This window comes from Notothenia rossii (assembly GCF_949606895.1).
Source record: "Notothenia rossii genome assembly, chromosome: 6".
In the NCBI taxonomy this organism is placed as follows: Eukaryota; Metazoa; Chordata; class Actinopteri; order Perciformes; family Nototheniidae; genus Notothenia; species Notothenia rossii.
Window position 1 is genome coordinate 88,853,009 of NC_136909.1, and position 14,604 is coordinate 88,867,612.

The 14,604-nt window shown below is 43.0% G+C and overlaps 1 protein-coding gene and 1 pseudogene across 2 annotated transcripts in view; both read right to left on the reverse strand.

Annotated features, from left to right (window-relative positions):
• The window catches only part of LOC307044213 (uncharacterized protein), a 305,770-nt gene that overhangs the window by 174,729 nt on the left and 116,437 nt on the right, over nt 1–14,604 (reverse strand). The window contains exons 13-14 of the mRNA XM_079689294.1: nt 8,614–8,787; nt 8,010–8,183 (exon numbers count right to left, since the gene is read on the reverse strand). Coding sequence (XP_079545420.1) covers nt 8,010–8,183; nt 8,614–8,787 — 348 coding nt within the window. The remainder of the gene's footprint in view (nt 1–8,009; nt 8,184–8,613; nt 8,788–14,604) is intronic.
• On the reverse strand, nt 132–2,967 carry LOC307042896 (tripartite motif-containing protein 16-like; annotated as a pseudogene). The gene is made up of 4 exons: nt 2,904–2,967; nt 2,487–2,782; nt 1,412–1,418; nt 132–981 (listed from the first exon to the last, which is right to left on the reverse strand). The product of its transcript is annotated as a tripartite motif-containing protein 16-like (transcript).

A 14,604-nucleotide genomic window follows, 5' to 3' on the forward strand; every position in this document is an offset into this window, starting at 1 on the left:
GATGTAAAAAATAAAATCTTATTTATTTTTCTGTATTTCCATGTGTTTGATTTCTATCTGTATTTGTGTGTGAAGTGATGTTTGTTGCACTTTCCTGAATCACAGTGAAGATATTGAGTCTGAAGCAAAAGCATATTTTCAGAATCAGAATTCCTTTATTTGTCCCGAAAAGTGGAAATCTACATTATTACATCAAAAGATGTATAGTGCAGATAAAGTGAAAAGAGTAGACTGTATATTCAAATATAACAAAGCAGGAAGACATTATTAATAATAAAGAAGAACAATAAGTAAAAACACATAACAAGTACACCACGGTTAAAAACAAATAGATGGAAATATATGTTTTAAACAACGTTGGTCTAACATCAGCTGTGATCCTGAACAGACTGAACTCTCTGGGCAGCAGGGAGGAAGTCTCTGGAACAGGAGGAGACTCTTCCTCCTACAGAGGAACCAGAGACACTGATCCAGACCAAACTGCAAACCCAGCATAGAGAGGTTCAGTGAATGTGGTTCTGAAGGTGTGGAGGTGGATCAGTGTGTCAGAGGAGACTCTGTAGAAGGAGAGAGAGCCAGCAGGATGATCCAGATACACTGCTACTCTACCAGAGGAGGAGGAGGAGGAGGAGGAGGAGGAGGTGTGTGTTACTGTGTTATTGTGACAGACAAAGTAACGACCACCAGAGCAGATCAGACTCCAGGACTGATCATTCCATCCAAACACACAGTCCTCTCTCTCTCCTCTCCTCCTGATTCCTCTGTAAGTCACTGATATATAAACCCCTCCTCTCCTCTCGACCTCCCAGTAACAGAGACCAGTCAGAGCTTCTCTACACATCAGCTGACACCAGATATCAAACCTCTCTGGATGATCAGGATATGGCTGCTTCTCCTCCACACATGTCACCTTCCTGTTGTCCTCAGACAGTTTGAGGTTCCTCTGTGCTGTGTTTGTGTCGAGTGAGAGTTCACAGGAATCTGAGGAGAGGAACAGCAGCAGTTATTCATCTATCAGCTGTTCATTTATTGACACTTTGATGATGAAGGTTACATTTGAAGATGGTGGCTGCTTTGTTTTCATGAATCAAATTAAACCACACTCACACTTCCTCAGACCGGGTCTCAACCATCGGACTCCAGCAGGCTCCAGCCTGAAAGAAGGGGGGGGGGGGGGGGGGGGGGTCAGAGCAGCATGGAGACGTGGACATTACATCACTCTCAAACTCAGAGCTTTGTTATTCTCCACAGATGAAGCTACATGTTCACGATATCATTTTAGATCAGTCGATAAATAAAGCTCATTAACTTCAATGATTATTTCTCAGAGAATAAGATGTAAGAGTTGATCAGTGTTCAGTTAGTGTTCCCTCAGCATCTGCTAGCAGCAGTCAATGAGTGTTTCTCTTACCTGGAATCTGAAGAGGAAAATCAATGAACTTTATTTAAAAGCATCTTTCATGCAACGCACTTTGGGTTTGCTTTGAGCAATGAAAGGTGCTTTGACCATACCTTTTATTATTATTATTATTATGATGAATTCACAGGACATCTGATAGTTCATCATTGTGTTTAAAAGAGGGAGGGGCCATTTAGTGCTTTAAAAATAGGAGAAGCACTTCAGAATCAATTCAGATACAGGAGCCAGTGCAGATGGGGTCCATCAGGAGTGGGATGATCTCTGCTGTGTTTAGGTTGTTGGATGGATTTTGACTCTATTGCCAAAATGATAAAAGCATTTTTTGGTCAGCAAATGAAAATGAGCATTAAAATGGAGATCAGAATCTAAAATGATAAAGATGTATTTCTTGTTGTTGTGTCTTCTCTGTAAACACAGAGCTGCTGCCTGAGTCTTATCCCGTGTCTTTAGTTCCCTTCAATGTTTTTGTCTTGGCATACACACAGTGGAGGAAATACGTATTTGATCCCTGCAGACTTTGTAAGTTCACCAACAAAGAAAGGACCAGTCTTTCATTTGAATGGTAGGTTTATATAAACAGTGAGAGAAAGAATATCAATAAGGAAATCCAGAAATGTACATTATATAAAAGATAAAAATGTATTTGCATTTAACTGAGTGAAAGAAGTATTTGATCCCCTTGCAGAACATGTGTTAGGACTTGGTGGAGAAACCCTTGTTGGACACACAGAGGTCACACAGAGGTCAGACACTTCTTGTAGTTGGTCTCCAGGTCTGTGCACATCTCAGGAAGGATGTTGGTCCACTCCTCTCTGAAGATCCAAATCCTTCAGGTGTTGAGGCTGATGCTTGGCATCTGGAAGCTTCAGCTCCCTCCACACATGTTCTATGGGATTAAGGTCCAGAGACTGGCTAGGACCCTCCATCACCTGAAGGTGCTTCTTCTTTAGCCTCTCCTGTGTTGCCTTGGCCGTATGTTCAGGGTCCTTGTCCTGCTGGAAGACCCCTCCATGACCCATGGTCAGTGTCCTGGCTGAGGGAAGGAGGCTATCGACCAAGATCTCACGGGACATGTCCCCGTCCATCCTCTCCTCGATGCAGGGAAGTCCTCCTGTCCCCTCAGCAGAGAAACAGCCCAAAGCAGAATGTCTCCACCTCCATGCCTGACGGATGGTGTTCTGGGGTTATAGTCAGCATCTCTCTTCCTCCAAACACGGCGTGTCGAGTTGAAGCCAAAGATCAACATTTTAGTCTCATCTGACCTCATCCGCTTCTCCCAAGCCTTCTCTGAATCATTCAGATGTTCGTTGTCAAACTTCAGACGGCCTCTCGTGTTCTTCTTGAGCAGGGGGCCTTCAGGCACTGCAGGATTTGATCAACTATGGTGTAGTGTGTTACCAATAGGTTTCTTGGTGACTGTGGTCCCAGCTGCCTTGAGATCATTAACAAGTTCCTCCTGTGTAGTTCTTGGCTGATCCCTCACCTTTCTCATGATCATCAATACCCCACGGGGCCAGATCCTGTGTGGAGCCCAGACCGAGGGCCATTGATGCTCATTTTGTGTTTCTTCCATTTAGAAACACACACATCATTCTTCTGAATAATGGCACCAAGAGTTGTCTCCTTCTCACCAAGCTGCTTTCCGGTGGTCTTGTAGCCGATCCCAGCCTCTCTCGACCTTGTTCTGACTTATGGTATTGAAATTGAGCAACTATTAGTCGAACCGCATAATCCTGCTTTATCCGACCATTTCTTAGTAACTTTTGAAGTACTGTTACTAGACTACAAAGCATTAGCCAAAAGCTCCTGCAGCAGAAACCTATCTGTTAGTGCTATAGCCAAATTTAAGGAAGAGATTCCACCAATACTTAACTCGATAGCATGTCTGCATGTGGGAGGAAACTTATACAAAATGTACACCACCCCAAATTGATCATGTTGTTGATAGTGCTACAGATGCGCTGCGAATAAAATTAGACTCTGTTGCTCCTTTGAAAAAGAAGAAAATAAAACAACATAGATTAGCTCCATGGCATAATGCCCAAACCCGCAAAATAAAGCAAAAGTCGAGACAACTTGAAAGGATATGGCGTTCCACTAAACTTGAAGAATCTCGTTTAATTTGGCATATTACTCTCAATGAATATAAGAAAGCACTGCGTAAAGCGAGAGCAGCATACTACTCTTCATTAATAGATGAGAATAAGAATAATGCAAGATTTATTTTCAGCACTGTAGCCAGGCTGACAGAGAGCCACAGCTCGACTGAGCCTTCTATTCCCATAGCACTCAGTAGCAATGATTTTATGTGCTTTTTTAACGATAAAATTGTTACTCTTAGAAACAAAATCAATGACCTCTTGCCTTTGACCAGTATAGTGTTATCAACAGCTCCCGGAAACGTAAGTTCTAATAATATTACACTAGATAGTAAACTAGAATGCTTTTCAGCCATAAACCTTGAACAATTAAATTCAATGATTCTCTCTTCTAAACCATCAACGTGTATCTTAGACCCGATTCCAACTAAGCTGTTAAAAGAAGTTTTTCCATTAATTAGCACTTCTTTATTAAATATTATGAATATGTCTTTATTATCAGGCTATGTTCCAAAATCATTCAAAGTAGCAGTGATAAAACCGCTTCTTAAAAAGCACAACCTCGATCCAGAGGTTTTAGCCAACTATAGACCTATTTCTAATATTCCGTTTCTCTCAAAAATTCTTGAGAAAGCAGTCGCAAAACAGCTGTGTGATTACTTAAGAAACTATGATTTATTTGAAGATTTTCAGTCTGGCTTTAGAACACAACATAGCACAGAGACAGCTCTGGTTAAAGTCACAAATGACATTCTAATAGCCTCTGACAAGGGACTTGTCTCTATTCTTGTCTTGCTCGATCTTAGTGCTGCATTTGATACTATCGACCATGATATCCTATTGCAAAGACTAGAGCACTTAGTTGGCATACAGGGAACTGCTTTAGGCTGGTTTAGGTCTTATCTATCTGAACGCTCTCAGTTTGTACGTGTCAACGATGAATCTTCCATACAAACCAAAGTTAGCCATGGAGTGCCACAGGGCTCAGTGCTTGGACCTATTTTGTTCACCCTATATATGCTTCCGTTAGGCAATATTATAAAGAATCATTCTGTAAACTTTCATTGTTATGCGGATGATACTCAACTATATTTATCAATCAAGCCTGATGAAATTAATCATCTAAATAAAATTCAAGACTGCCTCAAGGACTTAAAAACGTGGATGACCTTAAATTTTTTGATGTTAAACACGACCAAAACTGAAGTTATTGTACTTGGCCCGAAGAATCTACGAAACAAATTATCTAAAGATATATTAACTATGGATGGCATTAATTTGGCCTCCAGTGAGACTGTAAGGAATCTTGGTGTTATATTTGATCAGGATTTATCCTTTAACACCCACATAAAATCAATCTCAAGGACCGCCTACTTCCATCTACGTAACATTGCAAAAATCAGGCATATCTTGCCTCAAAACGATGCAGAGAAACTAGTCCATGCATTTGTTACTTCAAGGCTGGATTATTGTAACTCCTTATTATCAGGGTGTACCAAGAAGTCAGTCAAATCGCTTCAGCTGATTCAAAATGCTGCAGCTCGTGTACTAACCAGAGTTAGGAAAAGGGACCACATTACTCCTGTTCTGGCTGCCTTACACTGGCTCCCTATAGAACACAGGATAGAATTTAAAATTCTTCTTCTCGCCTACAAAGCCCTTAATGGGCAGGCGCCATCTTACCTTAAAGAACTCATTATACCCTATTGTCCTACTAGGGCATTGCGTTCCAAGAATGCAGGGTTGTTGGTTGTTCCTAGAGTCTCTAAAAGTACAATGGGAGCCAGAGCCTTTTCTTATCAAGCTCCACTTTTGTGGAATCAGCTTCCAGTTTGTGTTCGGACGGCAGACACCCTATCCGTTTTTAAGAGTGCGCTTAAGACCTTCCTTTTTGATAAAGCTTATAGTTAGGGCTGATTAGATTCAGCCCCTAGTTTTGCTGATATAGGCTTAGTTTGTCGGGGGACATCTTACTTCTTCCTTCTCTCTGTTGATACCTGTGTACTCTCATGTTCCGATTAACCCAGCTTCCCCAAATTTCTTTCTTTTTGGTGTCTATATATGCCGGGATCCGGAGTCATGGATGATCCTGCGGTCCTGTGTCATGGATTGCGAGTCCTGGATCTTGAGTCGTGGCTGCGGTCCTGGATCATAAGTCCTGGATGGATATCCTCGTGGATTCATCTTCTTATTATACACACATGCATTTCAAAACATTTGGACTACCTATGTTGCAAATGTATTATCTTTTCAATTTACACACGGCATCTATTGCACGTCTGTCCGTCCTGGGAGAGGGATCCCTCCTCTGTTGCTCTCCCTGAGGTTTCTCCCATTTTTCCCTTTAAACTGTGGGCTTTCTCTGGAAGTTTTTCCTTGTACGATGTGAGGGTCTAAGGACAGAGGGTGTCGTATTGTCATACTGATATTCTGTACAAACTGTGAAGTCCACTGAGACAAATGTAACATTTGTGATATTGGGCTATATAAATAAACATTGATTGATTGATTGAGCCTGGTGCAGGTCTACAGTCTCACCCTGAGGTCCTTAGACAGCTCTACAGTCTCGCCCATGGTGGAGAGATTGGAATCTGATTGATTGATTCTGTGGACAGGTGTCTTTTATACAGGTAACAAGTTGATTAGGAGTACTTTTTTAAAGGAAGATGAATTATTTGTCTGTGGGAGCCAGAATCCTTATTTGTTGCAAAGGGATCAAATACTTATTTCACTCAGTTCAATGGAAATACATTTTTATCTTTTATATAATGTCAATTTCTGGATTTTCTTTTTGATATTCTTACTCTCAATGTTTATATAAACCTACCATTACAATGATAGACTGTTAATGTATTGTGTGGGCAAACTTAAAAAATCTGCAGGGGATCAAATACTTATTTCCTTCACTGTATATGTTTATAATACCTGAGAGTGTCCAGTCTCCAGAGAGGATCCTCCAGTCCAGCAGACAGCAGCTTCTCTCCTGAGTCTCCTGGATGATTGTAGCTCAGGTCCAGCTCTCTCAGATGGGAGGGGTTGGATCTCAGAGCTGAAGCCAGAGAAACACAGCCTTCCTCTGAGACCAGACAGCCTGACAGCCTGAACACACACACACACACACACACACACACACACACACACACACACACACACACACACACACACACACACACACACACACACACACACACACACACACACACACACACACACACACACACACACACACACACACACACACACACACACACACACACACACACACACACACACACACACACACACACACACACACACACACACACACACACACACACACACACACACACACACTCACACACAAGTTCAAACAAGAGTGAGTCAAAAAACAATAACAAATGTTATTGAAGCAGATGCAACAAAAGGTTATGAGTGTATCCATCATTAATGTACATCGCAATTTAACTGGCTATAAGTTTAACATGTTGATGAACTCTGACCTGAGAGTCTCCAGAGCACAGTGAGGACTCTCCAGTCCAGCAGACAGCAGCTTCACTCCTGAATCCTGCAGGTCGTTGTTACTCAGGTCCAGCTCTCTCAGACTAGAGGACTGGGAGCTGAGGACTGAGGACAGAGCTGCACAGCTTCTCTCTGACAGCTTACAGCCACTCAGTCTGATAAAGAGAAAATAATAAACAACAACATAAAATCAATAACTTCAGGGTGTTCTTTTTCATTAATGACTGCCTTATCGCACATTATTCCTTATTCAAAATGTGCAACTCAATACTGCTTCACATCTGTGATGCCAATGTTCATGATGTCTCTTCTCCACGATGGCATTAATCAGTAACAGGATGAGTGTTTTACATCAACTGTATTTTATTAATGTTTAATACAAAAGAAGACTTTGCGTTTGGTTACCTGACTGATTTAAAAACAGGAAGAGAAAGAAGGAGATTGTAAATAAGCAGAGAGAGAGAGAGAGAGACAATAATTTAAGATAAAATAAGAAACCTGACCTGAGAGTCTCCAGAGTACAGTGTGGACTCTCCAGTCCAGCAGACAGCAGCTTCACTCCTGAATCCTGCAGGTCGTTGTTACTCAGGTCCAGCTCTCTCAGACTAGAGGACTGGGAGCTGAGGACTGAGGACAGAGCTGCACAGCTTCTCTCTGACAGGTTACAGACACTCAGTCTGAAGGGACAAACATTTAAATTAAAATTTCGGCATTTACTCCTTTTTACAAATTCAAAAACAAAATATTAAGACCCTATAATCATAAATACGAGGAATCCTACATTATTTGAACTGATGGCAAAGATTTTCAATACATGGTGGATTGAAAGCCAATGTTAAAAATGTGTCAAAAGTAGAAAGGGAGAAGAGTGTGTAGATTTGCACCTGAACACAACAGCAAAGAATAATTTAACGGGTTTAAAAATAGTTCATTTACTATAGTAAGTTAAATACATCCAAAAAAGGAAGCTCAACATATCAATGTATCCTGACCTGAGAGTCTCCAGAGTACAGTGAGGACTCTCCAGTCCAGCACACAGCAGCTTCACTCCTGAATCCTGCAGGTCGTTGTTACTCAGGTCCAGATCTCTCAGACTAGAGGACTGGGAGCTGAGGACTGAGGACAGAGCTGCACAGCTTCTCTCTGACAGCTTACAGCCACTCAGTCTGAAGAGACAAACAAATAAATGGAAGCAAATGTTAAAGTGAACTATGTTTTTATATAACATGTTTTCCTGGGCAAAACAGAAAAACTGTAAAGTATATTATGTTACACAGGGTCTGAAAATTGACGATCACAACTGGGTTGAAAAATAACTTGAGTACAGTGAACTTAGAAAACTCATCCAGTAATCATAGATGTTATTTCAGCTTAGGCTTTTACTGAAGCAACTAACAAACACTTCAATACAATGTCTAGAAAATAATTTGAGGTCAAGTATCTTTCCCAAGGACACTTTGACATGTTAACCTCAGGGAGAGGGGATCTAATCAATAAACCTCCCCTTGGTTATCGCCTATTTCCCTTCTGGGCAACAGCAGCCCAATATATCAATTCATATTCAAAAGGGAGCTCAACATGTTGATGAACCCTGACCTGAGAGTCTCCAGAGCACAGTGAGGACTCTCCAGTCCAGTAGACAGCAGCTTCACTCCTGAATCCTGCAGGTCGTTGTTACTCAGGTCCAGCTCTCTCAGACTAGAGGACTGGGAGCTGAGGACTGAGGACAGAGCTGCACAGCTTCTCTCTGAAAGCTTACAGCCACTCAGTCTGAAGAGAAAATAATAAACAACAACATAAAATCAATAACTTCAGGGTGTTCTTTTTCATGAATGACTGCCTTATCGCATATTATTCCTTATTCAAAATGTGCAACTCAATACTGCTTCACATCTGTGATGCCAATGTTCATGATGTCTCTTCTCCACGATGGCATTAATCAGTAACAGGATGAGTGTTTTACATCAACTGTATTTTATTTATGTTTAATACAAAAGAAGACTTTGCGTTTGGTTACCTGACTGATTTAAAAACAGGAAGAGAAAGAAGGAGATTGTAAATAAGCAGAGAGAGAGAGAGAGAGACAATAATTTAAGATAAAATAAGAAATCTGACCTGAGAGTCTCCAGAGCACAGTGAGGACTCTTCAGTCCAGCAGACAGCAGCTTCACTCCTGAATCCGGCAGGTCGTTGTTACTCAGGTCCAGATCTCTCAGACTAGAGGACTGGTAGCTGAGGACTGAGGACAGAGCTCCACAGCTTCTCTCTGACAGGTTACAGCCACTCAGTCTGATAAAGAAAGTACAAACAATATTTTAAAAAGATGAGCATAATATTTACTTTACATTTCATTTAGCTGACACTTTTATCCAAAGCGACTTACAATTACAGGGACATTCTCCCTGGAGAAACTAAGGACTAAGTGCCTTACTCAAGGGCACACTAGTGGTGCTGTTCCTGGCGGGAATTGAACTCACAACGTTCCGATCTTCATCCCACCTCACTATCCATTAGACCACCACTACTTCATATTATTACATGGCTTAGTTGAATACTCGATTCTGATTGGTCAATTCAGAACACGTGACACGTTGTTAATACCGAACAGACAGACCGCTGTCAAGCACTTATTGACCGTTGTTAAGGACGCTCACATCTGCACAAACAAGTCCGTTCGATTTAACTGTATACAGTTTGGCCGAAAAGCAATCTGCATGCAGTTTGCTTTTCTAACTGACAAGACAAGAGCGACAAAAAAACAGCGGAGAAGTAACGGGCAGAAATCCTCCTTTTACGCAGCGGTCCAGACACAGACATCAAACGGCGACACAATTTCAGTGTGCAGTTCCTTTGGCATTAGGGCAGGGATATCTAGATACTTCCCAAGGTTTGACATCATGACTTCTGCTACTTTTAAAGCAAGCAGCGACGTTTTCAAATCTGTAATCAAAAAGCTCCTCAAAAACGCTATTGAAGGAGTTCCTGCCGTTGCTACGTTAGTTCAAACAGTAACAACGGACTATTTTTCTTAGCGGATGCATGTCAATTTAAATCAATACATACAACTATTTTTTAAATCATTAAAATCATTTTCTAAATCCATAAAAGCATTTCAATTAATATTGGGAGTCATAACGTTACTTTGTTGAGAATGTGGCCGTGTGATAAGCGGGATAATGTGCAGCGACTTGGTCATGATGGGGAAAAGAACACCGACAGGCTGATCAGGAGCCCGACGCGAAGCGGAGGGATCTAGATCGGCATGAAGGCCGCGTCGCAGCACATTATCCCTTACATATTTGAATGTTTCTGTACTCACAGAGCCTTCCTGGAGGCTTTGACCACTGGCAGCAGCCTCAGAAGAGCCTCCTCTGAAGCAGAGTATTTCTTCAGGTCAAACACGTCCAGATCTTCTCCTGATGACAGTAAGATGAAGACCAGAGCTGACCACTGAGCAGGAGACAGATTATCTGAGGAGAGACTTCCTGAACTCAGGGACTGTTGGATCTGCTCCACTAGAGAACCATCATTCAGTTCATTCAGACAGTGGAACAGGTTGATGCTTCTCTCTGGAGACAGATCCTCATCCATCTTCTTCTTGATGTACTGGACTGTTTCCTGATTGGTCTCTGAGCTACTTCCTGTTTCTGTCAGCAGACCACGTAGGAGTTTCTGATTGGTCTGCAGTGAAAGACCCAGGAGGAAGCGGAGGAACAAGTCCAGGTGTCCGTTTGGACTCTGTAAGGCCTGGCCCACAGCACTCTGGTAGAGATGTGTGAGTTCAGGTTTGGGTCTGAAGACTTTAGGCCACCAGGAGGTTGTTGGTTCTTCTGACAGCAGGTTGACTCCAGAGGTGATGAAGGTCAGATGGACATGAAGAGCAGCCAGAAACTCCTGAACGCTCAGATGGACGAAGCAGAACACCTTGTCCCTCTGGTACAGTCCTCTCTCCTCTCTAAAGACCTGTGTGAACACTCCTGAGTACACTGAGGCTGCTCTGATATCGATGCCACACTCTGTCAGGTCGGACTCATAGAAGATCAGGTTGCCTTTCTGCAGCTGCTCAAAAGCCAGTTTCCCCAGAGCCTCCATCATCTTCCTGCTCTCTGGGCTCCAGTGTGGATCTGTCTCAGCTCCTCCATCATACTTGATGTTCTTCACTTTGGACTGAACCACCAGGAAGTGGATGTACATCTCAGTCAGGGTCTTGGGCAGCTCTCCTCCCTCTCTGGTTTTCAACACCTCCTCCAGAACTGAAGCAGAGATCCAGCAGAAGACTGGGATGTGGCACATGATGTGGAGGCTTCGTGAGGTCTTGATGTGGGAGATGATGGTGCCGGCCTGCTCCTGATCTCTGAATCTCTTCCTGAAGTACTCCTCCTTCTGTGGGTCAGTGAACCCTCGGACCTCTGTCACCATGTCCACACACTCAGGAGGGATCTGATTGGCTGCTGCAGGTCGTGTGGTTATCCAGAGGCGAGCAGAGGGAAGCAGCTTCCCCCTGATGAGGTTTGTCAGCAGCACATCCACTGAGGTGGACTCTGTGACATCAGTCAGGATCTCAGTGTTGAGGAAGTCCAGAGGAAGTCGACTCTCATCCAGACCGTCAAAGATGAACACAACCGGGAACTGATCAAACCTGCAGATTCCTGCGTCTCTGGTTTCAGAGAAGAAGTGATGAACAAGTTCCACCAAGCTGTACTTGTTCTCTCTCACCACATTCAGCTCTCTGAAGGTGAATGGAAATATGAACTGGATGTCCTGGTTGGCTTTGCCTTCAGCCCAGTCCAGAGTGAACTTCTGTGTTAAGACTGTTTTCCCAATGCCAGCCACGCCCTTTGTCAGCACTGCTCTGATTGGTGCATCTCTTCCAGGTGAGGCTTTAAAGAGGTCTTCTTGTCTGATGGTTGTTTCTGGTCTGTCTGGTTTCCTGGATGCTGTTTCAATCTGTCTGACCTCATGTTCCTTGTTGACCTCTGCAGACCCCCCCTCTGTGATGTAGAGCTCTGTGTAGATCTGGTTCAGAAGGGTTGGGTTTCCTGCTTTAGCAATGCCCTCAAACACACACTGGAACCTCTCCTGCAGGTTAGACTTAAGTTCACGCTGACACACTCCAGAACGACTTCCTGAATGAACACACAACAAATCAGATCAATGAGTCAAAGTAATCCTTAAAGAATGAGGATCTGAATATACTTTGTTCCATCTCTTGAGACTTTAGTCAACATTTATCCAGCTTGTTAAATCTCTATAGAAACCCTCTTACTGCTCTGCAGACGGTCAGCCAGCTCCTCCTGCTCCATGCTCCTCAGGAAGTGCAGTGTGATGTTCAGAAATGCCTCTCTGCTGCTCCTCCTCTGCTCTTCATCCTCACCGTCCAGCACCTCCTCATCCTCCCTCTGACTCTCTAAGCATTCTGGGTAATCTGAACTCAGAGCCTTCTGGATCTTCTTCAGCTCGTTCTTCACAAAAGTGATGATGTTGTCCTCCAGCAGCTGGAACAGAATACATGAACAACACAATCAAACTAAAGTCACCAAACATCAGATCCATGTTGGACAGACTGACCATCCACTGATCTACAAAGTGCATCATGGAGTTGACTGTGAGCAGAACAGATGTGAAGTAGCTGTAGTTCATGTACAGACCATAAATGTGGAGTCCAGCTGTGTCTGATGCTGCTGGGCAGACTGACCTCTGGGAACCTCTGAGCTCTGCTGGTCCTCTCTGTGAGGAATCATGAAGAAACAACTCACATTATCTCTGATATGCTTCAGTGGGGCTGGAAATGTGGATCAGGTGCATGTGTGAGCAACAGGAGAAAGGTTAGATCACTGGATTTGTCTGGGCCTCGCACGGAGTACCAACTTTAGCAGCTGTAGAAGTTATTGCCAAATTTTATTTTAAACTAAAACCTCAAAATAACATTTTATAGACACATGAATTGGTACAAAGGTTAAAGGGCAGTGATATCACTCATCCTTGACTATCAGCAACACTAAATACTAAGAAGTGCCACGCACCAAAATGAAAGTAATCAGTGACTGTAATCTTTGCTTAAGGTTTAACAATTACATTTGATTTGATCAAGAGCTGTTTAATTGTTCAATAGAGCACCAAGTGAAGAGCAAAACACTACACAGCACAGTGCATGACATTAAGGATTTTGGGAGATGGCCCTGTGGGACATCTAAGCTAATTTACAGATGGCCCTGAGCCCAATAGAGATTGCCCTGAAAAATGCGCGCGGACGAAATGGCACGAAGGGTTTGGGGGGCCTCCCCCTAGAACAGCGATACTCAACCCGCGGCTCGCGAGCCGCATGCGGCTCTTTTAAGACTAACTGCGGCTCTTTTAAGTCCCACTTAAAAAAAAAAATAATAATCTTTGAAAAACGAAAAACAAAGTCAGAAGAATTCATCAACATTTCATTATCACTCACAAGTCACACATCAGTCGTCGCCCCTCCCCCTCTGAATAGCCAATCAAATATTATGTCAGGTTTCGCGCTCTGATTGTTTCGCGCGAGATAATTGCTACGTCACACTGGGAAAACTATACAGCACTATGCAAAAATGGCTACGACTAAACGGAAATATGAAGAGGAATATCGAACATTTAAAGAGGACTGGGAACTGGAGTTTTTCTTCGTCTCCACCGGTTCGGGAAAATGCACCTGCCTGCTTTGTGACAACGTCATTTCACAATTTAAAAGGTCCAATTTGCAGCGCCATCACGACACAAAACACCCGAAGTTTAGTACCGACTTTCCGAAAGGTGGAGAGCTGAGGGCGGAAAAGCTGGCTAGACTCAAACAGAACCGAACTGCTCAAAAAAACTTTTTCCACACTAATACGAGTGAAAGAGCGACAGAGGCATCCTACAAAATCACACATGAACTGATGAAAAAGATGAAGCCATATACTGATGGAGAAATGGTGAAGGACTGCATACTGCTGGCTTGTTCAACGTTGTTTCCTGAGAAAAAAGACCTGGAACGAGAGGCCAAAAAAATGCAACTGTCGGATTCTACTGTAGCTAGGAGGGCATCAGACATTTCAGAGAACATTGCACATACTCTTAAGGACAAACTGTCATCCGCTGAGTTTGTCAGCCTTGCAATGAACGAAAGCTTGGATGTCAATGACACGCCACAATTACTAATCTTTATCCGGGCGGTCAACAGTAAGCTTGACATTACAGAGGAACTGCTTGACATGGTTTCACTGAAAAATGGAACAACGGGCATTGAAATAAAAAACGCTGTGCTGGAAACATTACAGAAGTTTAACATTGGCCCAGAAAAAATCACAGCATTCACGACAGATGGCGCACCGGCGATGCTTGGTAAGAGGAACGGAGCCGTGGCCTTGCTGAAAGAGACGCTTAAAAACGGCGAGGTTGCTGCTGAGGGTATTTTCTCATACCATTGTATTGTGCATCAACAAGCCTTGTTTGCTAAGTTCAAATGTCTGAATGAAGTGATGGCAAATGTAATCGAAGTGGTTAATTATATCAGGGCCCGTGCAAGAAACCACTTAAATTTTAAACTGCTGTGTGAGGAGTTTGACACTCACTATGGAGATT